This window comes from Podarcis erhardii (genome assembly GCF_964252035.2).
Source record: "Podarcis erhardii genome assembly, chromosome: 5".
Classification (NCBI taxonomy): domain Eukaryota; kingdom Metazoa; phylum Chordata; class Lepidosauria; order Squamata; family Lacertidae; genus Podarcis; species Podarcis erhardii.
Genome location: NC_138509.1, coordinates 4,345,231 through 4,371,385, shown reverse-complemented (window position 1 = coordinate 4,371,385; position 26,155 = coordinate 4,345,231). Strand labels below are relative to the sequence as shown.

Sequence of the window (26,155 nt, the reverse complement as noted above, 5' to 3'; positions counted from 1 at the left end):
CTAGACAGCACAGCAGGCGCTTTCGCGACGGCTCCCACCCAGTTTGCACGGTCAGCTGCCCAACTAACCCGGGTGGGTGGCAGACGTAGGGTTCAGACGTGCACCCGAGTGCCCGAGAGATGGGGGCCCCGGAGGCGAAGCGCATATCGGCTCCCCGCGCATCTGCAGAAGCGAAGCAGGGTCCGCTCGGGTCCCATATCTGACGCGTGTTGGGATTCCTGCATGGCAGCGGGGTTGGTCTAGATGACCCTCAGGGGTCCCTGCCCACTCTGACAACTCCTGCGCGCCTAGGATTCTGCCCGGGGATCCGCTGCCCCCCTGCGGACCCTGCTGCCTCCTCTTGCCGCTAGCTAGTTCCCTCATATATCCCGGAAGCTGGCACCTATTCATCTCTCTTCACTCCCCGCGTTTCTTTTATCTACGGTCTCGGCGCCCTTCGTTTCCGGGCGCTCCTCCTCCAGTCCCCGCCCCCTTCCGCCCCGGCCTGGCCAATCAGACTCGGCTCTTGCTCTTCCCTCATACATCCCGGAAGCTGGCACCTATTCATCTCTCTTCACTCCCCGCGTTTCTTTTATCTACGGTCTCGGCGCCCTTCGTTTCCGGGCGCTCCTCCTCCAGTCCCCGCCCCTTCCGCCCCGGCCTGGCCAATCAGACTCGCCCGGGGGGGCGGGGCGGGGCGTTCTGCCGCCGACGCGCTTTCCTGTCATGGCCGCCGCCCCGCGCTGCTGCTGCTGCAGCTTCTCCTCCTGAGGGACCGTGGCGGCGCTTCTTCCCTCGCCTGGCTCTCCCGCTCGCTCTGCCGCTCGGCGTCGCTGAGAGGCGGCCATGGGCACCGTCCACGCGCGGGTAAGGAGCGCCCGGCCCCGCGGGCCTGGCGGGCGAGGGCGGCGACCTTGGGCGGAGGAGGGAGAGCAGAGACCCGCGCGCCCTCACGTGCACGCGCGCACCGGGGCCGCGCACCTGAAAAGGAGATTGTCTCTTTTGAGCATGTGCAGAATCCCCCACCCCCCCTTTTTAGGGCTCTCCTTCAAAACAATACCGAACATTCCGAGCAGCGTTTTTCTGAGCATGTGCAGAGTGTGACCTTGAGAGAGGCGCCCGTGAAGGGGATGCGCGCCTGCCTGCCTGCCTGCCTGCCTGCTTGCATGAAGGCTGCTTTGGGTTGCGCTGTGGAATCCGGTGCCTCCACTCCAGCCTGCCTGCCTGCCTTGGGTAGTGGTGGACTTTGCACATGCTCTGGTGCCTCAAGCCTTTGGAACAAGGAAGGAGGAGGGAGCGGAGGGGTTTGGGCCAGCTTACTTGGACTGGCTTGCGTGGAGCCTGGGAGGCTCCTGCTTCCCCTAAGGAGCCTTAATCAATAATTCTCCAAAGTGGTGCTGCCTGTGATGGCGTCTCTGGTGGGACTGCAGTGCTTTCCTTGGCAGCACAGTATTTACACACCAGTTGTGAATATAAAGTCTTCATGACACACCCACATGCATCCCACTGACTTGGAGGTGGCACCTACACTTTGCATCTTAAACATCAGGAAGATGTTTCTGACAGTAAGTGCTATTCCAACTCCCTCAGAAGGCAGTGATCTTGCTTTTTTTGTTGTTTTTGTTTTTAAAGCAAAGGTTGGAAGACCCATCTGTCAGGGATGCTGTAGTTTTGATTCCTGCATTGCACAGGGTTGGACTAGAGGATTCTCGGGGTCCCTTCCAGCTCTACAATTCTATGACTTCTAGTACCTGTGAGAATCCTACAGTAGCATAAGTATACAAATTAAGCATAAAGTGAAATGCAAAAATGTAGACAGAGCAATAACAAAACAGCTACAACTGAACAGGTAATGCGAGGTCTTAGAAAAATATAACACTTTAAAAAAACACACAAATGTTTTGTTATTTTATGCATAGGTAGAGGTAGAGGGACCCCTGACCATTAGGTCCAGTCGTGACCGACTCTGGGGTTGCAGCGCTCATCTCGCTTTATTGGCCGAGGGAGCTGGCGTTTGTCTGCAGACAGCTTCCGGGTCATGTGGCCAGCATGACAAAGCCGCTTCTGGCGAACCAGAGCAGCACACGGAAACGCCGTTTACCTTCCCGCCAGAGCGGTACCTATTTATCTACTTGCAGTTTGTCGTGCTTTCGAACTGCTAGGTTGGCAGGAGCAGGGACCGAGCAATGGGAGCTCACCCTGTTGCGGGGATTCAAACTGCCGACCTTCTGATCGGCAAGTCCTAGGCTCAGTGGTTTAACCCACAGCGCCAACCGTGTCCCTATTTTATGCATAGAAACATGCAAAAAACCCCAAAACTTAAAACATAAATAAATTTCTGATCATAACTTAAAATGTAAATAAAACTCAGTTCCAGAGGCTAATAGACACAGCAAAAGCCCCACAATTGCTCTATAACTTACAGTAGAAAGATGGCAAATGTTGCTATTCTTAATGTTGCTACAGAAAAAATAAACAGCTGTGTTCCACAAAGTAGCATACTGAGATGGCAGCATTACATCATTCATTTTCTTATTCATGTGCATTACAAAATGAAACCATTCTGATATTAAACTATCCCTCTTTTTAGTCATCCTGGCCAATGTTGTTGCCAACTTTTCAACCAAAGCCATATTCCAAACATGTTTATATCAATATTGTTTCATAGTGTCTTCAAAGTCCTTCAAAAAATTGGTAATCCCATCCCTGCATATTAGAGAATCAAAATGCTACATTAACCCAAATGACAATGTGTCATAATTTACTCCCCCACTGGATTACAAAATCTGAAGCTTCTCTGTTGCAGCATTAATAGTGTACCTTTATTCCAAAGCAGCTGTCTGAAAAGAATAGAGGTGGGTGAGGTTTTACAGGGCTATTCAAGGTATACATTTAAAGCTCACATTCAAAAGTACCTTAAGTATAGGGTGACAGTTTCCAGTGGTCTCATATTGAAATGAATTTAGGATTTTGGAAATTAAAATTATGCAGCTTGTGTCAGCTGGTCAAGTAGGGACAACACAGCCAGCACCATAGGTGTCTATAATGGAATGAGAGCCACACCCCAAACATAAATGACCAATGCAGGTTACGTCTAAAAATATATACCTGCTTAAAATCTTAGTGAACGATCTTTCTTTATTAAATAACCCTTCTGAGTTCTGTGAGATACTCATTCTCTAAATAGTATTTATACTGACCAAGTGCATTGTAAAATAAAAAGGCAAGCTGAAAAATGTAATACTGTGTAAGGCAATTAGAATCATAGCAGTGTAAACTTGGAAGGTACCCCAAGGGTTATCTAGGACAGGGGTCTGCAACCTGCGGCTCCAGAGCCGCATGTGGCTCTTTTACACCTTTGCCGCGGCTCCGGGGCGGATACTAGCGAGGGGAGGAGGCGCATTGTGCGCCCCGACACTCCCCACTGTGGCGGGCGCTGTACTGGCTGTGACGTCACATGGGGGCGGTGCGTGTGTTAGTCACGCACCGTCCCGATGTCACCTTCCCGCCCGCCCACTACATTGTAAGGGGCATGTACGCTGGTCACTGTTTTGAAGGGGAGTGAAGAACACACACACGAAAAAAGGTAACTTGTTAATTTAACGTTTATTTCTATGAGGAGGAGTAATTCTGAGGGGTCAAACAAAGAAATAATAAAAAAGTGACAAAAAGTTATTTTTATAATGACGAGTTTTGCGGCTCCCAGTTTTTTTTTTCATTCGGAAACGGGTCCAAGTGGCTCTTTTTGTCTTAAAGGTTGCAGACCCCTGATCTAGGAATATGCAGGAATATACAGCTGGCCTGGATGGGCTCGAACCCACAACCTTAGCATTATCAGCACTACATTCTCTCCAACTGAGCTGACTGACAGGCTTATATTATGCAGTATACAGTATGAGTGATATCCACTATTGAAACAACTGGATTTAAATAACGTAAGCCTGCCACTTTCAGTGAGTCTACTCTGTTTATGACTTAATTGGATACCATTCCTTTACCACTCTTGCATAATGAAACTGCATGGGGAGACACATATATAGATTCTGGGAACACAACTGCACAAGACTGCATCCTTTTATGGTAAGGTGGATGGAATGGTAAGAATCACTATAAATACTTGAGGACTTGAAAAAACTAAATTCAGTTTAACTCAATTTTATCCTGCTCAGAGTTTGGAGCCTCTTCCAATGAGTGGACCTGATTTTGGTGCTATAGGGGAAGAAGCTGAACTGGTTGAAGTTGAGCCAGAAACCAAACAGGAAATACTGGAAAATAAAGATGTGAGTATTGGGATACCCCATTGTCTTTCTGTTTAACAGTGCACAGTCATTGTAACACAGTCATAATTTTAGTAGGAGGAGAATTCTTACCATTTAGCAATGAATAATTCTCTTCAGGTATTAGTAAACAATTGTGTAAAGAAAATTCTTGGAGAATAGGTGATGTACCTGCCAACTAGAGGTGGGCAAATTTCCCCATCTTCAAAAGGGGAAAAAAAGAAGACCCAGATAACTACCGAATGGTAAGTTTGACATCAATACCAGGAAAGGTCCTAGAACAAAAAATTCAAGAATTGGTTTGTAAGCACTTAGAAAATGATGCTGTGGTTACTATGACTCAGCATGGGTTTCTCAAAAATAAGTCATTCCAGACAAATCTCATTTCTTTTTTTGATGGAGTTACAAGCTTGGTGAATAAGGGGAATGCTGTGGACATAGTGTATCTTGATTTCAGTAGGGCTTTTGACAAAGTCCCCTATGATATTCTGGCAAGGAAGCTGGTAAAATGTGGGCTTCATCCACAAAATAATGTAAAAACCTGTTTAATAATGATGCTGTTTTTGCCACTTAAAATTATTGACTTTGATTCATGATGAGACAATGTTCTGTGCTGTCTTGGAATTGTAATTCAATAATTCATTGGTTATTGCACCATTATGTTTTAGTTGAGTAGAAATTCTAGTTGTCCTTGGAATGTTTCCAGGGTTAACATTTTGATGAGAACCATATTAATCTTTAGGTTGTGGTTCAACATGTGCACTTTGATGGACTTGGAAGGACTAAAGATGACATTATCATGTATGAAATTGGTGACGTATTCAAGGCTAAAGACCTCATTGATGTAAGTAGTGAAATTAGACTCACTTTCTGAAACCCTCAAAAGCTTGAAAATACTATGAAGTCTAAAAATGTCAGGATCCTTGTTTAATATTACTATTATGATATTGTTTAGGCAAACATGGCCCTCCATATGTTTTGGGACTACAACTCCTACGATCCCTAGCTAACAGGACCAGTGGTCAGGGATGATGGGAATTGTAGTCCCAAAACATCTGGAGGGCTGAGTTTGCCTATGCATGGTTTAAGTCACTTAGCACAGGTCATCTCTTGACAATTTACAATCTAGGTTAAGAAAAAGGTTAAAAATGACATTCAAAATATAACAACACCTCAATACACAAAACACCAACACTAGACAGAAAAGCTTAGCAGCAGCTGACATAAGGCCTTGACGCAGCAGGTTTATAGGCTATACAAACTGACACACCAAAACAATATGGCAAACATGCTTTAACAGAGGCATGGGTATTCTTTATAAGCAGATATTCCAGTGTTATAAATATGGTGCTAAACTGCAGTCTTGCGCTTGCAGACGTAAGCCTCATGAATTCCTGTTATTACTTTTTGAGTTTAGTTATACACCAGTGTTATACATGTTGGGGTTGGATGCTAAACTGATTTATATGAGGTCCACGCTGTGTCTTGAAATTCCCATTTCTGTAATGAAAATGTAGAGCAGTATGTGAGATAATGAATAAATGCATTTGGCAAATAACTGTTGAACATTTAGTCATTAAGGTGCAAAGCTAAACCCAGTGGAAGAAGACTGGAAGAAATTTAAAATATATCTTAAAAACTGTTGTAAAATTGAGGAGGGTTAAGATGTCAAGGGGTAAGAAGCAGAGAACTACAGTTGTAATTAATAAATTTACGGGAATTTAATGAAGGGAACTAAATGGATAAATTGACTAAAGGGTTGCTAAAAAATTTTAAAATAAGGATGCAGCGAAAGGGAGGTAAGGGGAAGTCGATTGAAAGAAGTTACAAGAAAGTAAGATTATGAATTTATTTATGTTTGATTTGTTTATGTTTGTTTGTATTTCGTGATGTGTTTATCTTTTAATTATGTGTTTTAAAAAATTGAATAAAAATCATTATAAAAAAAAAAATAAGGTGCAAAGCTAAACCTTAAATATTTTGAAGGTTATGAGGAAGTCCCATGAAGCTCGTGAAAAGCTCCTCCGTCTAGGAATTTTTAGACAGGTGGATGTTCTAATTGATACGTGTCAAGGTAATTATCAGTGTGTGTGATTTGTTTTTCCTTGAGTTTTAATATAGCTTTATAGTAGTTTAATATGTGTAATATTTAAATACTTTGAAGGAGGTTAAAATAAGTAACTCTTGCAGGAGAACCATTGAAATAAATGGGAGTTAAGTTACCTAAATCCGTTGATTCCAGTAGGTCTACTCTGAGTATAACTAAAATTGGCTATCCCTCCTTTGATAGGACAGACTATTTTATACATGTGTCCTTCTCAATACAGTGGTGCCCCGCAAGATGAACACCTCGCAAGACGGAAAACCTGCTAGACGAAAGGGTTTTCCGTTTTGGAGGCGCTTCGCAAAACGAATTTCCCTATGGGCTTGCTTTGCAAGACGAAATGTCTTGCGAGTTCCTGCGGGTTTTTTTCCCTTTCCCCCTCCCTTTTCCTAAGCCGCTAAGCCGCTTATCAGCTGATCCGCTGATAAGCCGCTTCTCAGCTGATCCGCTAAAAGCCGCTAAACCGCTAATAGCGCTAATCCGCTAAGCTGTCAATGGGCTTGCTTCGCAAGACGAAGAAATCGCTATACGAAGAGCCTCACGGAACGGATTAATTTCGTCTTGCGAGGCACCACTGTAGTTCTAGTGTAGCATAAATGAATGGAATGCTTAGTTTCAATATATAGATATCAAACAGCAAAGTATCCATCAGGGTGACAGGCTGTATTTGTTTTCATTGAGTTCTATAACTGTTTCTGTAGTGCTAGCCTTGGCACTGAGCTTGCCTCCAATTAAAACATGGTGCTGGTTTGCTGCCATCTAGACCAGCCTTCCCCAGATTGGTGCCCTCCAGAGGGTTTGGACTGCAACTTCCATCAGCACCACCTACTATGACACATAATCAGGAATAATGGGAGTTGTAGTCCAAAACCTTCGCAGGATAAAAGGATAGTGAAGGTTGATACAGACTTTCCCTTATTAATCAGCTGAAATTGTGAGGGTAGAAGACCCAATACTAGAAAGAAGTACCAGGACTGGATTGGGATAGCTTGACCACAGTTGTCCATGCATTGGTAACCTCACGGTTGGATTACTCCAGTGCACTCTGCGTGGGGCTCCCCTTGGGGTTGGTCTGGAGGCTGCTGCTGCTGGAGAATGTGGCGGCTAGGTTGCGTTTGTGGGCAGACGACTGCCAGCATAGAACACCCTGCTTGTAGGATTTGCACTAGCTGCCAAGTCTGCTGCCAGGCTGAGTTCAGGGTTTTGATACTAACATGTAAGGCCCTATATATACAGCAGTATCAGGTTTTGTGGGCCTTGTGGTCTGTGGGGAAACTTCTGCAAGTTCCAAGATCTTAGAAGCCTTCTTTGCAGTAACTTGGAGCAGGGATTTTAGTGTAGCTGCCCCTGTTCTGTGGAATAGCATTCCTGTTCAGATATGACAGGCACCACTATTTGTACATTATGAAAACAATCAAAGATTCCCGCCCCCCCCCCCGGCTTTCCCAGCTGGATGAATGGGTCCTTGCCATGAGTGTCTGTTCTGTATTGCTTTAGTTTTGTTTTAAATGTATCAGCTAGTTGTTGTTTTTTAAACTTTTGCTGCTGTTTTTTATTATTATATATCACCTTGGGATGATTGTGTAGAGAGTGATTAATTAATTATTTATGATAATAAAAATAAAGGAAATGTTATAAGAGGCTAGAGGGAAGTATGGTAAGGCACACAGATCTCTGCTCCTGTCCTGATCTGTGAGGTTTGTGCTTAAATCTTCAGTTCCAATGTTAAGTGTTCATAGTTTGAACCAAACATCGTTTAGTATTATAGAAAGTCAAATGCATGGGATGAATCTATTTGGGGTACAGTATTCGCTTCTGTGAAGGCATTTTTCTGAGTGTATTAAACTGTGAGAACTTAATTTAGGTATTACATATGTTATTTAAAGTATTTTAAGAAGCTATTTAAGAAACACTGTATTTTAATAATTAGAAATGTCAAACTGGATTTAAAAAAATGTTTTCTTTACTAATACATCTTTCTGTGTATTTAGGAGATGATGCCCTTCCAAATGGTTTAGATGTAACATTTGAAGTAACAGAACTGAGAAGATTAACTGGAAGTTATAATACTATGGTTGGCAATAATGAAGGGAGCATGGTATGACCTGCTTAACAACCTCCTGCAATCTAAGTTGTGGTGATATGATATATGCTAGTTTATCATAAGTGATTTAAATTAATTTTGGTAAAACAGATTTCCCTCTCCAGTCATAAATACATTTATTTGGAATCAGAGTTCCATTAAAATAAATGAGATGTGTATGTGTTCATTTTTTTCTGTTTATTCTACAGTTGTCCTAGAAATCTCTGATCTCTTGACAGCTTTTATTGTGTACAAATATGCTGAGACTGTAAATAATTGCAATATTTTATTCCAAGCTGAAAACACATTTTTTTCAATTGAGTGCTTATTATAATATAATGTCATCTTGTTATGAGATTCAATGAAGGGAGGTTTCAGTTGAAATCAGAAGTTTGTAGTCAGGAGATTTACATGTTTTCAAAAACTGATGCTTCTGTAAATTTAGAACATGATTGACAGCTCTGTGTGAAAATTACAAAAAATGCTTTAGGGTTCCAATTTGAGAAACTTGCAATGATTTATGTATTTTCTCATCTTTCATACATTTGACAGCAATATGATCACTGGTACTTTACCTATGGTGTATAATATATTTATCTGGGGTTTTTTATGGAGAAGCTTGAGATAACAGTAAAAAGGGATATTTTAACTACTTGAAAACTGCAAAGTTTCCATGAAGGTTTGGGGAAATATGGGTTAGTAAGTCTAATATTAACTGGGTTTTAAAATTCACACTGTTTAAAATGTCACAAATAGCAATGGGCTGTAGTCACAGCATCTTCAAGGATGCTTGCAGAAGGTGAGTTCCTCCCCCCACACCTCCCCCACCAGCCTCTCTCCATTGCAGCTCTGTGGGCTGTGCTTTCTGTGACAGTGGTCATATATCTCTTCCCATGCCCCCAAATGACTTCTGGGACATTGAGGGGGACAGATAGACCAAGATGGCACCTGCAATCTGCTCAATGCCAGAGTCCTGGTGGGGTACCATAGTGATAAAAAATATTTAAAGGGGGGCGCAGAGCAGATATCCTTTGCCGCTGGAAACATTTGTATGCAGCAAAAAACTACAGAAAACAGTTAAGTGCGCAAGTGTCTTGGCAAAGTTGTACATGCTTCAGTGTTTATTCTGGCTCTTGCAGGTACTTGGACTCAAACTCCCGAATATATTTGGACGTGCCGAGAAGGTGACATTTCAGTTCTCCTATGGCACAAAGGAAACTTCATATGGTCTCTCTTTCTTCAAACCACAGCCTGGCCACTTCGAAAGAAAGTAAGATACCTTCAGAATGTATTGAGGTTTCAATGCTATGTACATCTATTTAGAAAAACCCTAGACCCTTGAAAATGTATTGTAAGTGGTGTGCAGCAAAGGACAATAAAATCACCAGTATACACCCCATTTTTTGAAAGATGAGCTACTTAAGGTACATACCCCAATACTCAATACGTTCACTCTCATTTGTAGTTGGCCACACTGAAAGTAGTTGGTAACAGCTTTCACTGCTATGACAGTTAGCAAATATTTTAAGGCACGTGTCAACAGATTGGGCCATACCCAGTGCTTCAGCTCTGCTTATACAGTGGACTTAGTGTGAACAACAGAGCTTATTCTCCTGTCTGCTCCACCCATTCACCCCTGTGTACCCTAACTCTGAAGGCTTGGGGGATCTGGAACAAATGTTGGGGTATGTGTGTTGTGGCTGGAGAGGAAACAGAAGTTCCACATTGGATACAACCCAGTGTCTCACACTTTTAGAATCTATGCTTCCTTAGTTTCAACAAAAGAGTTCTTAAGGCAGTTTACATGGTAGAATTTACTTCTAAGTTTTCATTCTCTCCTATGCTTTTCCTTGAATGGGACATTTCTTGACTGCTTTGGGTCTTACCAGGCAGATGGGCATCAGATGTTGCTGGTTCTCTGGCCTCCCAGCTGCCATTGCTGTTGAAGTCATGTATAAAGTCCTTCTCCCTTCCATCTGCTACTGTTGCCTTGCCAGGCTTTCAGCAGCCGGGAAAACTCCCCTCTGGTGATGTGTTCCTGAGCACCAGGCCTCAGTAGAGCATGTTAATGCCCAAATTGAGTATGGGTTTTTGGAGTTATTCCCATGGATAGAAAGTCAGTTCATAACTTTATTATTATCATTATTAAAAATATCTAGCTTTAGCCCAGGAGATTTTTTTGAGCAAACATTTTGGGTGATGAATTCAACTATATTTTTTACATGTATACATACAGGGCAGTGATTCCTCACACCATGTGTGCAAAGTATTACATTGGAACTAATTCTGCATTAATTAGGTTATATTTCTATGTTTTTCCAACACTGGTGAACTTTGGAGAAAGTGAGCAAGATATATTGCTGTTTAGCTTCTATCTCTTGTTTCAGCTAATGCTAAGTCAAATACAGTATCATTCTGTTTTGACGTTTACAAGTAAATCTAGTCTGCGCTAACAGCTGTATGTCTGTCCACTCGCACAAAGATAATGAAAGGCAGCTCAGTTTGTTTCATCCCTCCCATATGTTCTTAAGCTTTCAACAGTTTTTGTCAAATCCAAAACCAGTAAAATTTCATGATAAAATGGTAAATTGCCTTTTCTCATCAAATACAGTGGTGCCCCGCAAGACAAATGCCTCGCAAGACTGAAAACCCGCTAGACGAAAGGGTTTTCCATTTTGGAGGCGCTTCACAAAACGAATTTCCCTATGGGCTTGCTTCGCAAGACGAAAATGTCTTGCGAGTTCCTGCAGGTTTTTTCCCCTCCCCCCCCCTTTTCTAAGCCGCTTATCCGATAAGCCACTAAAAGCCGTTAAGCCGCTAATAGCGCTAATCCGCTAAGCTGTCAATGGGCTTGCTTCGCAAGACGAAAAAACCGCTAGACGAAGAGACTCGCGGAACGGATTCTTTTCGTCTTGCGAGGCACCACTGTAGTTCTGTTCAGAAAGTTAATGTAGATGTCTCGGCTTCCAGCACCTTAAGAGACCGCTGCTGTGGAGCGTCAGTGTGGTGTAGTGGTTAAGAGCGGTGGACTTGTAATCTGGTGAACCGGGTTCGATTCCCCGCTCCTCCACATGCAGCTGCTGGGTGACCTTGGGCCAGTCACACTTCTCTGAAGTCTCTCAGCCCCACTCACCTCACAGAGTGTTTGTTGTGGGGGAGGAAGGGAAAGGAGAATGTTAGCCGCTTTGAGACTCCTTAAAAGGAGTGAAAGGTGAGATATCAAATCCAAACTCTTCTTCCTCTTCTTAAGCTCGCGCAGCTCCTTGTACAACTATCTGCATTTCACTGTTAACACTGAAAGTAAATTAAGTTGATTAATGATGACATATGAGAATTATCTTCCATTTTCTCTAACCAACTTATTAATTGGTTTTTAAGCTATTAAAGGATTTTGTACAGTACTATTGTAAGCAATTCTTCTGTGGTTTAGCTATTTAGATCTAACTTAAGGGCTCCAGTTCTAGCTTGAAGGCATAGCTGGCGCTAGGCTCCTGTCCTGCTAGTGGCGAAGCACCATTCTGCTAGCATTTCACCTCTGCCTTCCTGGCTCATTTGGTAAGAGACAGAGAGTGTCTGTGAGGCATATGGTGAAATAGGATTGTTGACCATACAGCACAGAAGGTTAGTTTGGAGGTCCAGGAACTTGAACCACGAGTGCAATCGTAACATCTTTCCTTTAAGGATTTTACAGTGACAAATGTGGCAGAGCCATACAGCCTTGTCCTGCTTGCCAAGTAAAGAGTTCTTTTTATCTGCTATAGGTAAAGTTAAGCAGTGCCATAGGTGTGACTTTATGAATCACTTGTTCTTCAGCTCCTTTCTTTGTTGTAGTAATCCAAATCTCAATGTTATGTTTCTAGCTTTTCTCTCAATCTGTATAAAGTAACCGGGCAATTTCCTTGGAGTTCTCTTCGTGAAACTGATAGAGGAATATCAACAGAATTCAATGTAGGTAAAATAGCACTACTTGTTTATGGTTGGCTGGGGAACGAGAAATCCACAAATTTGATTATCTGCAGTAACAGTGCCTCTCTGTCTGGCAGCTGCCCCTCACTCAAACCAAGTTTTCTCTCTCAAGTTTTTTGAAGATTGCAGAGAACTCAGGAGGAGGAAATATATGTGCTGGGCATGATAGACTTAACCTTTCCTTTCCCTCTCATCTTCTTGCTTCATCTTCTGCATTGCTAAAATTGAGGTGGGGGAGCAGAAGGCAATGGAGGCAGCGTTTTAAAAATGAAGCAGATGCAGCCACTGAAACTTTTCCTGCTCTGTTGTTGCTCCAGTGCTGCCTCCTGGAAGTGGAAAATCCTTGCATGGATTTCAACACCCCAGCATCTCCTTTCTGTGAGAATTCACTGAGTTACCTGATGCCTGCTGCTTGCCTCGGCTCCGGTCCAGCTGAGAGCCTAGCAACTCTCTTGAAAGGCTTGAAAGGAGCTAGCAGCCCAGCACCTTCCTCACAAAAAACCAGGCTAGCACCTGCCCTCAAGAGAAAAGCCAGGTGAACCTGGGAGGAGACTGTCAAAGCAAAGTACCTTAGCAGCAGCTCCTATAGTCTGAGTTGGCTCTTCTAAGACTGGCTGCATTGCCAGTAAACCCAGGACTCCTGCTCATAAAGATATATGTGAAAGATGCTGAAAATATGTAAATGTTTTCTCATTCATAATTAAAGAAATTGTTTCTTTTACAGTTTCCCATATGGAAGACCAACCACACACTAAAATGGGAGGGTGTCTGGAGGGAGCTTGGCTGTCTTGCAAGAACAGCATCATTTTCTGTCCGAGAAGAAAGTGGACATTCACTCAAGTCATCTGTGTCTGTAAGTTTTTGCTATTTGGAATATGAATTTTTGAAGTATGACAAATGCTGACGAATAGTACCACATTAATTAAGCCAAATGCAATAGTGCTGAAATAATGGTTCCTTATGACACCTGTTGTCCATTCTTGCCCAAGAGCAATAGAGATTCGAGTCTATACGGATATGAGGAAAGCTGATTTTTGTACTGAATGATATATATTTATATATATATATCAGATTACAGCATCTTTATCCATTTATTCATTTATATATACTTTTATATTTATAATTATCTACTTATATTATTGTTATAAGGGTTCACAACATACCTAATATTTTCAGTTCATTGTAAGGGTACATTTCCTGACATGAAGATAGACACAACTTTCTTAATAGCAGTTGGTTTTTCACATGCAAAGGGAACCTGGCTTTGCTGTATGTCTTGCATAGTTAATAGCTGAAGTGGCAATTGTATATTTATTCACAATAAGAGCTGCAAGGTTCAATTGATCTATCAGAATGTTTACCTGACTAAAAATATGCCATTGCTAATAATAAAAAATATTATTATTATAATTGTTTTTTTTATTAAACATCTTGGAGGTCCCAGGCCACAGAGAGGTTAGGCTGGCCTCAACCAGAGTCAGGGCTTTTTCGGCTGTGGCTCCGATCTGGTGGAACGCTCTGTCACAAGAGACTAGGGCCCTGTGGGACTTGACATCTTTCCACAGGGCCTGCAAGACAGAGCGGTTCCACCAGGCCTTTGGCCAGGGCACAGCCTGACTCCCTCCTTAAGCAATCTTCACAGAACTCTAGCTCAATGGTTGCCATTAATTTGATTGGAATTAATTTTATAATGAAATTATATTAGAATGTTGTATTATTTTATTGTTGTTAGCCACCCTGAGCCTGGCTTTGGCTGGGGAGAGTGGGATATTAATAAAAATTATTATTATTATTATTATTATTATTATTATTATTATTATTATTATTATTTAGTCAGGGGAGCATCATTTTAAGGGAGGTATTCCCCCCCCCCATTCTCTCACATGGGAGGGGACTGAATATTGTAAGAGTTGCCTTTTCTTCCACATATCAGTAAGTAAGTACGCCTCTCTCTCTTCACTTGCTGAGACAGAGCTAATGTTGCAGTGGCTGGTAGTATTGCTGTGATCCAGCAAACTGCAGATGGAGAACAAATATCTCCTTTGCAGTTTCACATGTGTATTCATACTCAGTTGCCTGTGCACAGTTGGATAACTGGCAGTTGTCATAAGGAATGCAGCCACTCAATGTAACGAATTGGATCTTGGCCACAGTTTCCACATACAGTGGTGCCTCGCAAGACGAAATTAATCCGTTCCGTGAGACTCTTCGTATAGCGGTTTTTTCGTCTTGCGAAGCAAGCCCATTGACAGCTTAGCAGATTAGCGCTATTAGCGGTTTAGCGGCTTTTAGCGATCAGCTGTTAAGCGGCTTATCAGCGGAACAGCTGATAAGCGGCTTAGCGGCATAGGAAAGGGCGAAAAAAAGCGAAAAAACCCCGCGGGAACTCGCAAGATTTTTTCGTCTTGCGAAGTAACCCCATAGAGAAATTCGTTTAGCGAAGCGCCTCCAAAACAGAAAACCCTTTCGTCTAGCGGGTTTTCCGTCTTGCGAGGCGTTCGTCTTGCGGGGCACCACTGTAATGTGGTAGCTACATGTTGCAATGCTCAGTGTACGCTTGGTCTACAAAACTACTCAGTAAAATTCAGAATTAAGGATGAACCTTTTATTGCTAGATAATTTTGATGATGCAGTATCACGTTAAGAGTTTAGTAGAATGTTTGCCCAAAAGAGTAGGGATGAATAATTTTTTCCTCTATCTCCAATAAGATTCTATGCAATTCAGGAAAAAAGAATGTCATAGTTGACTGTTCCTACCTTATAACATTTCATATGTGTGTTTGTTTATAGCACGCGATGGTAATTGATTCTCGTAACTCTTCAATCTTGCCGAGACGAGGCGCTTTGCTGAAAATAAACCAGGTATTATCAGGTTCTGGAAAATAGCTGTGGGTGGGTGTTTTATATTTGCAATATGTACGCAAAATATGGCACTATTGGTTGAAGTCCTGTACACTTTGGCTCCCTGCATGATTGAGCGAGCCTTCAAATCAGTATTTTGTTTCATATATAGTACCACCAAAATAATAAAACAAGAAGTGATTCGTGTGGAAATGTGTTTTTGTATTTATATTTCTGTCTTCAAAATGGTCTGTTTGGTATTTTAGGAGTTGGCTGGCTATACCGGTGGTGATGTGAGTTTTCTGAAAGAGGACTTTGAACTCCAGTTTAATAAGAAGCTGTTGTGGGATTCAGTAAGTACTTGGTGCTATTGGGAGTGAACGATTCATATCATAGTACCTTTAAAAAAAAACCCAAATGAAATAATGTATCTTTTTAAAGTTACAAATTGTTTTAAGTACAGCATTTAGCAGTTTAATTTGGAATCACTTCAGCCTGCATATTAGAATATAGAAAATGTGTGCATTTTCCTAACAGGGAAAATGCAGGTGTGATAATTGTCACGTAAGTTTTGAAACTTGAGGGAGTTTCAGAAGCAGTTAGTGTTGTGGTGGGGAGGTTTCTTGTTCTAAGAAGCCAGTTTGAATGTGTGTGTGTGTGTGTGTGTGAGAGAGAGAGAGAGAGAGAGAGAGAGAGAGAGAATGGCATAACCCTTTGCCCAACATTAGGCAACTCTTGGCTCCTGACCATAATTTGCAGTGTATAGGTACAATCTAGAGAAATCCATCTATTTGTGCCCTTTTGATTTTTTAAAAGTGCAATATAGGGAACTCTACCCTTTCTTTTAAAAGGCTCCACAATATGAAAGTGGCTCAGGGGTTGGAGCTGCGTTATGTGGAGCCACACTGTCATTTATACTGCCCCAGACAGTCTTTTAATTTATTGTGAATGTATTGAAAACTTACTTCCCACTGGAAATGCTAAGATGAAAAAGGGGCAACATAACAAAAACTATTATTCTGGAAGGAACTGATGTTGCCTCAGAAAGTACATATTTTTATTTTTTACAAATTCAATAAACGTGAGCCATTTTACTCCTAAAATTCCCCCCTTTTCTTTTCCATCCTGCAGTTGAACCAACTCTGTGGGTTTATTTCCAAACTTTTAGCTAGCTATTTTTTAATTGCAGGTGGTAAATTGTTCTTCCATGTTGGGGCTGCTAACATGCAGGCAGCGGCTATTAAGTTCCATACAGGTTCTTTGTTTTATTTAGTCATCTAAATAACACAACAGAATTGCTAAAGGGTCCAAAGTTACAACATAATGGGTTATTAGTGTGATTAATCTAGTTACTACTAGGGGTTCATTAATAATGAACAAGACCACAAACATGCCTCATACCTGCATTCGAGGATCCACATCTCCAACATTTATCTGTACACCTGTCATGTATTTTACTCAATCTATGATTGCCTGTCTCTTTAAAGGTTTTGTCAACTTCTCTTTGGGGTGGAATGTTGGTTCCTATTGGAGACAAACCATCAAGTATTGCTGATAGGTAAGTAATTCCACTTGCTTTCCTTTGTGTTTGCCTATTGTCTGTCTGGCATATGATATAAATTGAAATGATGCATCCCTTGCATCAAGAAATTTATTTTAAGCATTGATTTTAATGGTACTCATTTGCATGGCTTCCAAACCAAGCTACTTGGCAGTTTGCTTTAATGGCAGCATTTCCTGCATCTCAGAAAAGTTTAGCAAAGGATGGCCAAACTAGGTGTGACAGTAGCACCCCTGTATGCTTAGACAGGGATATGCCCTGATCCTGTTGAAAGGGTGGATCTAGAGGTGAGGAGGTGGTTAAGTACAGTTCCTTCTGCCTGCTGTAACACACCTTGTCGCCTGCCACTTCACATGTAGTAATGGTTCTTTTTTCCTTATAGATTTTATCTTGGCGGACCAACAAGTGTGCGTGGATTCAGTATGTACAGCATTGGACCACAGAGTGAAGGTTTGAGACATTTTTAGTAGGCTGCACCATTGTCAATAATTTTACTAGGACCCAGAAAATGGGCTGAGAATACTTGATGATGATGATAGGTGGTTGGTCTACCTGATTAGACGGTTTGAGCATATTACACCAATCCTGGCCCAACTGCCAGTTAGTTTCCAGGCCCAATTCAGAGTGCTGGTTTTGACCTATGAAACCTTAAGCAGCTCAGGACCGCAATACTTCAAGGGCTGCCTCTCTCCACTTGAACCCTGTAATCATTACCTGAGGCCCTTCTTCATGTGCCTCCTCTGTGAGAGGTCTGGAGGGTAGCAACATGAGAATGGGCCTTTTCTGCGGTGGCTCCCCATTTGTGGAATGCTCTCCCTAAGGAGGATCACCTGTCATCTTCATTTCATGTCTTTAGGTGCCAGGCAAAAACATTCCTCTTCAACCAGACCTTGGACTGTTTAATATTCTATGGCAGAGGTTCCCAAACTTATCAGACCTACCACCCCCTTTTCAGAAAAAAAGTTACTAAGTCTCCCCTGGAAATCTACCTTCTTTAAGTGAACAAACAGAAAGATGCATTGTCAAAATTGCGTTCTTTATGTATCTGTATTTCTGCCTACGTCCTACAACGTAGTAAAGAAAGACGTTGTTGTAATTAGGCAGGCAAGCTTCCCAGGCCTGGGTGAAGCCGAAAAGGGGTCACCCAAGCCCTGGAAAACCCCTACTCCTCCAGCTTGAACCCCAGATCCAGGGGAAGCGTTGTTGCCATCCCACAACATTGTTCTGAAAGTTGTTCTGTGATCCATTGCCAGCAGGTGGGACCTTCAATAAAGTTTTACAGTGTGTAGTGCTTCTATGGACAGTTATGGCAAAAAAGTTGATTTAGCTTAAAGTGACGGAGGATACCTCTTATACTGAATAGTTTTCTTGGCATTGCTGATGTAGCGAATATTTTGTGCTGTGTTACTCTTCTAGGGGATTACCTGGGAGGTGAAGCTTACTGGGCTGGAGGTCTGCATTTGTACACTCCTCTCCCTTTTCGGCCTGGCCGGGGAGGATTTGGAGATCTATTCAGAACACACTTCTTTCTCAACGCTGGCAATCTCTGCAATCTTAATTATGGTAAGAAGCAAATACATTGGAGGCCCCCCCACCTTTTAAGGCATTTTAACTGTTTCTGCATTATGTTTTTTAAATTGAGTGTTTTAAAATATTTTACTGCCTTGTACCTGAAACAGAACTTGGGCTACTGGCTATGAAAACATTTGGTTATTGTCTCATTCTCATTGGCTTCCTTTCCATTCCCAGGTGAAGGTCCTAAGGCTCATCTTCGTAAACTAGCAGAGTGCATCCGGTGGTCTTATGGTGCTGGAATAGTTCTCAGGCTTGGAAACATTGCTCGATTAGAACTCAATTATTGTATCCCAATGGGAGTACAAAGTGGGGACAGGTATGTTCGGTTATTCTAAATTGCCTTTCCACCTAATATATATGTTAAAAAAAATATAAATAAGGTATTTTACAGCTTCAAAACTGTAAAATCCACTAAATGCTCCTCTCTAATCGCATACCAACATAAAAGAGCTGATAGCATATCCTCTGTTCAGGGCCCAGTGACTTGCAAAGCTATAAGATGAAAAAAATACTATAGAGGTAAAAAAACCCCTAGTGATTCTCTTTTCTCCCCCTCCCTGCCAAGTCATCTAAAACTAGACAGATTTGTTGCTTAATTGCTTCCCTGGAGAGAATGTCACAGGAAAAGCCTTTCTCCTTAAACTTTCTGCAGAAGCAGGATTCAGAGCATGACTTCCTCTACCTATCATAAAGAGGGTACACTGGCTGATATAGGGAAAACAGGCATGCAAGGCTTTATAGGTGCATTAGAAACAGCACTTTGAGTCACACTCATACTCATACTAACATCCAGCACAGCTGAGCAACAGTTGGTTTGGTCTTTCTGCATCATCTGTCAATCTAGTTGTATGCTAATGATGTTAGGGACAGTCTCATGGAACACACTAGAGTAATTTAATTTTCAAGAGAACCAAGACATGTTCCCTGTTCTCTGAGAAGGGGTGCAGTTAATATATGAGATGTACACCCGTGTGCAAATTAATTGAAACAAACGATGTACAGTGGTGCCTCGCAAGACGAAAAGAATCCGTTCCGCAATTCTCTTCGTCTAGCGGTTTTTTCATCTTGCGAAGCAAGCCCATTGGCGGCTTAGCAGATTAGCGCTATTAGTGGTTTAGCGGCTTTTAGCGGCTTATCAGCTTAGCGGATAAGCGGCTTAGAAAAAGGGGGGGAAGGGGAAAAAAGTCGGAAAAACTCGCAAGACATTTCGTCTTGCGAAGCAAGCCCATAGGGAAATTCGTTTTGCGAAGCGCCTCCAAAACGGGTTTTTCGTCTTGCGAAGCATTCGTCTTGCGGGGCACCACTGTAGTTTATTGTACAAAACTCACATATACATTTCCAAAACTCACATATGCGTACATTAGTAATGGATATGACCTCCGCTATTTTTAAGCAGCATTTGAACAAGGTTTGGCATGGAGTCTTCTAGTTTCGAACAGTCACTGTTGATTTTTGGATCCCAGTACCACACTTGAATCAGTGCCTGAATGAGCTTCTCCATAGTCGTACAGTCTACAGCACGGAGGCGTTAAGAACTTAGCTTCAGGATGAGAACAGAAATTGTGCGGTGGCGGCACGGCAGTAATGGGAGGCCCCATTAGGTAAAGTGGTGCTTCAGGTTAAGAACAGTTTCAGGTTAAGAACGGACCTCCGGAATGAATTAAGTACGTAACCAGAGGTACCACTGTACAGGATTACGAGTAAGATAGAAAACATTCTTTGTTTCAATTAATTTGCACAAGGGTGTAACTGATAAAAAGCTCTCTTGGCCATTGCTGCCACGTGGGAATCCAGGAGAATTTCTAGACTGCAAATTTCTTCTCAGAAAGTGCATTTTTATAAAGGATGCACAATTTCATTGGATTCAGCTTCCAAGTTGAAGCACAGTTTCAGAAACAGAACCACCAATGTGAATTTAGGTGAAAACAAAAAAAAAATGCAGTCTGGTCTCATCAGCATATTTTAGTAGGGTCCTATTTAATTGTCAAGCTTAATGGAGAAGAAAACTTCAGCATGCTCATATGCATGTTTGTTCAGAAGCAAATTACAACTGTTTTAAGTGGGGCTTACTCCCAGGTAAGTGCGCATAGGATCACAGCTGAAATCTATAATCTATAATTAGTGACATAAAGCCAAGAAGTGAGACAAATATTCTGCTTAAAGGTCAGCAAAATGTAAAGCATGATCTCAAGCTAAAATTGCATTTAAAATGCTTATTACAGTACATTGCATATCATACTAATTATTTTTGTTCTTCCAGAATATGTGATGGAGTTCAGTTTGGAGCTGGAATAAGATTCTTGTAATGTCACAGTCGTTTCATAATATCACTGGGCCAAAACGAGCTCCTGAGTTCAAGAGTGGCACAGAGATGTCCCAGAGGATTTTACCGAAACATAATTATGTATGAAGGGTTTACTTCAATAAAGAAACTTGCTTTAAAAAGTTGTTTTATGGTGTGATTTCTTCAAAAACTTTAAAAAAAATTAAAATCAGGACTTGGAAAACAGCAACCTGTAACTCAGTTTGAGGTCTCACTTTTGCCAAAGAAGACACAAATAAAACTTGCATTTGGTATAGCTGAAGGTGTTATCAGGGCAGGCCAGTTAACTTGTCCTTTGAGAAGAATGAGTGGAGGAGCCACATCTCTGCTGTGCATGTGCTAGGAGGGGCATAATATTGTATTACTGTACTTGGGTTTGCATCTGCGATCCCACCTGGAAACAAAGCTCCATGGAAACATTGAATATGTTGATATGTTTAGATTAAAGGAGTAAAGCGGAAAGAACAACATTATCTAGGAATGTTATAAAGAAGAAGAAGAAGAAGAGGAGTTTGGATTTGATATCCCGCCTTTCACTCCCCTTCAGGAGTCTCAAAGCGGCTAACATTCTCCTTTCCCTTCCTCCCCCACAACAAACACTCTGTGAGGTGAGTGGGGCTGAGAGACTTCAAAGAAGTGTGACTGGCCCAAGGTCACCCAGCAGCTGCATGTGGAGGAGCGGGGAAGCGAACCTGGTTCACCAGATTACGAGTCCACCGCTCTCAACCACTACACCACACTGGCTCTCGAGAGAAAAGTCCAAAATCTAAAGTGTGCAATGATTATATCGAAAAAATAAGGAAGTTGTGGTGTGGTGGAGGGAGGTCGAGGGGTGTGGTGGTGGGAAGCGATTGTGGGCAGGAAGGATTTATGTTTGTGTAAATAATAGTGCATTTCCGTGTGCTTTTGTTTGGGTAGCATGTACCTTTCTTTTGCTCCTTTTTGTATTAAAAAACCCCTCAAAAATTAAAAGAAAAAAAAAGAAAGTGAGGGTTAGGGTTGGCTCACACATGCATTTCATATCACTTGATGCCACACAGTTGAATGTATGAATGGACTCTATCAAAAAGCACGGTGTTGGAGGCAGCATGAAAAGTTCTGCCCATGGCTATTTTTTGGGGACTGCTATTCACAAATGTGAAGAAAATGCTGGAGGCTGTTTTTAGGTACAAGTTAAACATGTTTAGGGTTTGGTATCCATATTGAAAGGGCTTGCTTTGCAGATGTGTGATCAGAGACGGTTTTTCAGGGCGTATCAAAACATTTCTCAAGGGAAAGGCAACTGTTAAAATGACTAACAGAGCTTCTTCCTGTTCTGCTATTTTAGACCCTGACTTTGCTGCTCAGCAGTCCTGTATAGCCATAAGTCCCTCTTCCATTAAAGAGGAACTGAATGCTTGGTGTCTCACCCATCTTCACTTGACACAAGCCCTACACTTTCTACGGTGCAGGTGACTTGCAAAGAGAAGCAACAGTTAGGCCTAGCCAGGGCTGCTCTTCCACTGCTGTCAGTTACAGGAGCACCTTTGACTCTCTAAAGGCAGGGAAAGCTTGGTGCATTGTGTCTCATCTTTATACGATGGCAAATGTGCTCTTAAGCTTTTAATTATATCATCCAGTTATATAGTAAAAGCATACTGGATCAGGCTAATGATCCATCTAGCTCACAGATGCAAACCAGATATTTGTATTAGTCCAGTAATGGTGCACAGTATGTACATCCTTTAATTTTAGCAATAATTGTATAATTCCAGTTTATGAATTTCAGTTTACTGTGACTTTTCTTCTATTCATCACCTTCATTTATTTTCTGTTAAGATGATCCTGAGGCCTGGGCAGTGGTCCCATTCAAACAGCCCAGGATGGCTAACACATGGTACTAGCAGCGGTGGAGATGGGAGGTGATGGCGACTGGGAAGGAGAATCTTCTAAAGCTTGACCAAGAAGGAAGCGGTGAAAGGAAGGCTATACACAGGTTTCATCTTTGCAAGCAATATACCTGGTATTAGTAGGTGGAGAGAAATGCATTGCTCACCACTGGTGATGTAACAGGTGCTGTTCAATAGGTGCCCATGGCACACCACACATGCAACTGCGTTCCACACAACACTCACTCTAAATCTCATTTCCCCTACTAGCTTGGGAATGAGCCTCATTTTCCTAGCAATAAGACTCTGGCGATATCCCAGTCACTTACTTGTCATAAGAAATTTGGATAGCTACATTTGTTGCATTCTGACGGATGAGCTAGAAAGCCCTCAGAATTGAGAAGATATTTTCCTTGTTCTGTTCAAATTATCTACAGCTTTGGCAAAGGCAAGAAATGCTATGTTGATAAGCATGCAGCTTCATGATCGTAGAGTTGGTAGGAATCCTAAGGGCCATCTAGTCCAACCCCCTGCAATGCAGGAACCGCCACTAACCACCATGACTGATGGCCATCCAACCTCTGCTTAAAAACCTCCAAGGAATCACACACACATATAATGTGTTCCAGTTACAGATAGGTAGCCGTGTTGGTCTGCCATGGTCAAAACAAAATAAAAAAATTCCTTCCAGTAGCACCTTAAAGACCAACTGAGTTAGTTCTAGGTATGAGCTTTCGTGTGCATGCACACTTCTTCAGATCTGAAGAAGTGTGCATGCACACGAAAGCTCATACCTAGAACTAACTCAGTTGGTCTTTAAGGTGCTACTGGAAGGAACATATAATGTGTGTCACTGCTACATATTGTGAAATGATATTTTGCATGGGTCATACCATTACCAAAAGGTGTGGGAAAAGAAGGGTGATGGGAAGATTTGTAGAGGCCTCACTAGGTGGTGTTCCGATACCCCCCCCCCATAAGTGACTAGACAACCTTAGAAGACATCTGAAGGCAGCCCTGAATAGGGAAGTTTTAAAATGTTTTATTATGTTTCTATATTTGTTGGAAGCTGCCCAGAGTGCCTGGGGCATCCCAGTCCGATTGGGGGGGGGTGACAACAACAACAACAACAACAACAACAGGATGTCCCTATTTTCATCGGCGAAATCCTGCTTAATAGTTTTGCCACTGCGGAAGAAGATGAACGTTGTGTGCGCGCAAGAGAAGTGCAGCCTTCCTTTTGTAGGGCTCAGTCTCTGAACTCGTCCCCTTCCCCCTTCTCACGCCAGATGGGCACTCGGCACATGCCCAGAAGAACCACCGACCTGGGTTCAGCTTTCTTTTCCTTTTTAAAGAAAGCGATGAGCCAGGCACGTGCTCAGAGCCACTCCCCCCCCCCCCGTTACTCTTTGTTAAGGCGTTTGTTTCCCCTCGAAGGAAAGCTTTTTGGAGAAGCCTCGCCGGCTCGCCCTTCCAGCCCCTCCTGCCGCCGGGCCCGCCCCTCGGCCTCCCACGCCATCTGGGCAGCCCCTCCGGCCCCGGCGGGGATGCGCCCTTGCGCCCTTGCGCGCGCCCCGCCTCCCGTCCCATTGCGCTTGGCCGCGCCGGTGCGCCCCGGAGCGGGCTGCGGGTCTCTCGGCTGCCGGCGCCGCTGCGGGCCTCCGGGCGCCCGCCCGCCCTCCCTGCGCGCCTCGCCGCCTCCGTCCCGGGCGCGCCCATGTCCTCCGCCACGCCGGTGCGCTCGCCCACCCTGCGGCCGCACAGGATGAAGAAGGACGAGTCCTTCCTGGGCAAGCTCGGCGGGACGCTGGCCAGGAAGAAGAAAGCCCGAGAGGGTGAGCCGGGCGCCGGGAGGGCGGGGAGGAGGAGGAGGACCAGGCGGGTGGGGGGGGGGACGGGACTCGTGGCTGCCCCAGAAGGAAGCCTCTCCTCCAGGAAGCGGGCATAGGATCGCAGCTTCGCGCTGCCTCTGCGCTCGGAATGCGCAGCTCCCAGCCCAGCCCGCCGCCCTCGGATTATTTCCAGTTGTCTGGAAACTTGCCTCGCGGCGCTGCTGGTTTCTCGTGGAGGCAGCCAGGGACAATGGAACGGGAAGGGGCCGAGGAGAAGTTCCCCAGGAGTTCTCTTCTGTCTCCTGTAAGACGAGGGAGGCTTCCGTGGGGCGATGCACTGTGCCAGCTGGCGCAACGGGCTCCCCTTGGAGGAGCAGCTCAGATCTGTTTGTAAAGCCCTGTATCTTCCTGCCTCTCTGCAATTTGGGAATAATGATGCCTTTTACCCCACACGGTTGTTGTAAAGGGGATCAAGAAATGATATTATTGATGATTTGCAAGGAGCGAAACAGGTCCCCACCCTTCTTTGGAGGGCTTCCATGTCTTTGATAGGTGAGGCGGTTATTAAAGCTCTTCTTAAAAAACCATCTTTAGATGCGGCTACGATGGCCAACTATCGCCCAGTCTCAAATCTTCCATTCTTGGGCAAGGTGATTGAGCGAGTGGTTGCTGAACAACTCCAGGCACGCCTGGAAGACGTGGACCATTTGGATCCCTTCCAGTTGGGATTCAGGCCTCATCACGGGACTGAAACTGCCTTGGTCGCACTGGTTGATGATCTCCGGCGGGCTAGGGACCAAGGTGAGAGCTGTTTCCTAGTTCTGCTGGATCTCTCAGCGGCCTTTGATACCATCGACCATAACATCCTTCTGGACCGTCTTGAGGGGCTGGGAGCTGGGGGCACTGTCATACAGTGGTTCCGCTCCTTCCTCCTGGGCCGTGTCCAGAAAGTGGTGATGGGGGATGAGTGTTCAGACCCCTGGGCTCTCACTTGTGGGGTTCCTCAGGGCTCCGTCCTCTCCCCCATGCTTTTCAACATTTACATGCAGCCGCTGGGAGAGATCATCAGGAGGTTTGGGCTGGGTGTTCATCAGTATGCAGATGATACCCAGCTCTACCTCTCTTTTAAATCAGAACCAGTGAAGGCGGTGAAGGTCCTGTGTGAGTGTCTGGAGGCGGTTGGTGGGCGGCTAACAGATTGAGGTTGAATCCTGACAAGACAGAAGTACTGTTTTTGGGGGACAGGAGGCGGGCAGGTGTGGAGGATTCCCTGGTCCTGAATGGGGTAACTGTGCCCCTGAAGGACCAGGTGCGCAGCCTGGGAGTCATTTTGGACTCACAGCTGTCCATGGAGGCACAGGTCAAATCTGTGTCCAGGGCAGCTGTTTACCAGCTCCATCTGGTACGTAGGCTGAGACCCTATCTGCCTGCAGACTGTCTCACCAGAGTGGTGCATGCTCTGGTTATCTCCTGCTTGGACTACTGCAATGCGCTCTACGTGGGGCTACCTTTGAAGGTGACTCGGAAACTACAACTAATCCAGAATGCGGCAGCTTGACTGGGGGCGGCCGCAGAGACCATATAACACCGGTCTTGAAAGACCTACATTGGCTCCCAGTACGTTTCCGAGCACAATTCAAAGTGTTGGTGCTGACCTTTAAAGCCCTAAACGGCCTCGGTCCAGTATACCTGAAGGAGCGTCTCCACCCCCATCGTTCTGCCCGGATGCTGAGGTCCAGCGCCGAG

The 26,155-nt window shown here is 43.7% G+C and overlaps 2 protein-coding genes across 3 annotated transcripts in view; both read left to right on the top strand.

The window, feature by feature from the left end:
• The first annotated feature begins 692 nt into the window (after positions 1-692).
• On the top strand, positions 693-20,833 carry SAMM50 (SAMM50 sorting and assembly machinery component). Of its 2 annotated transcripts, none has more exons than XM_081860988.1 (15): positions 693-846; positions 4,149-4,259; positions 4,999-5,100; positions 6,243-6,330; positions 8,352-8,458; positions 9,583-9,713; positions 12,304-12,391; positions 13,134-13,262; positions 15,200-15,271; positions 15,517-15,603; positions 16,738-16,808; positions 17,194-17,261; positions 18,228-18,374; positions 18,561-18,702; positions 20,647-20,833. In XM_081860988.1, the coding sequence occupies exons 1-15, from the start codon at positions 826-828 to the stop codon at positions 20,690-20,692; spliced, it is 1,410 nt and encodes a 469-aa protein (XP_081717114.1). In that variant the 5' UTR covers positions 693-825; the 3' UTR covers positions 20,693-20,833. The 2 variants fall into 2 exon arrangements, with proteins under 2 accessions (XP_081717114.1, XP_081717113.1); XM_081860987.1 differs by lacking the exon at positions 693-846 and adding an exon at positions 1,461-1,544.
• A 3,415-nt stretch (positions 20,834-24,248) lies between these two features.
• The window catches only part of PARVB (parvin beta), a 40,522-nt gene continuing 38,615 nt past the window's right edge, over positions 24,249-26,155 (top strand). Inside the window, exon 1 of the mRNA XM_081861017.1 lies at positions 24,249-24,412. Within this exon, the coding sequence (XP_081717143.1) occupies positions 24,295-24,412 (118 nt within the window). The 5' untranslated portion in view covers positions 24,249-24,294. The remainder of the gene's footprint in view (positions 24,413-26,155) is intronic.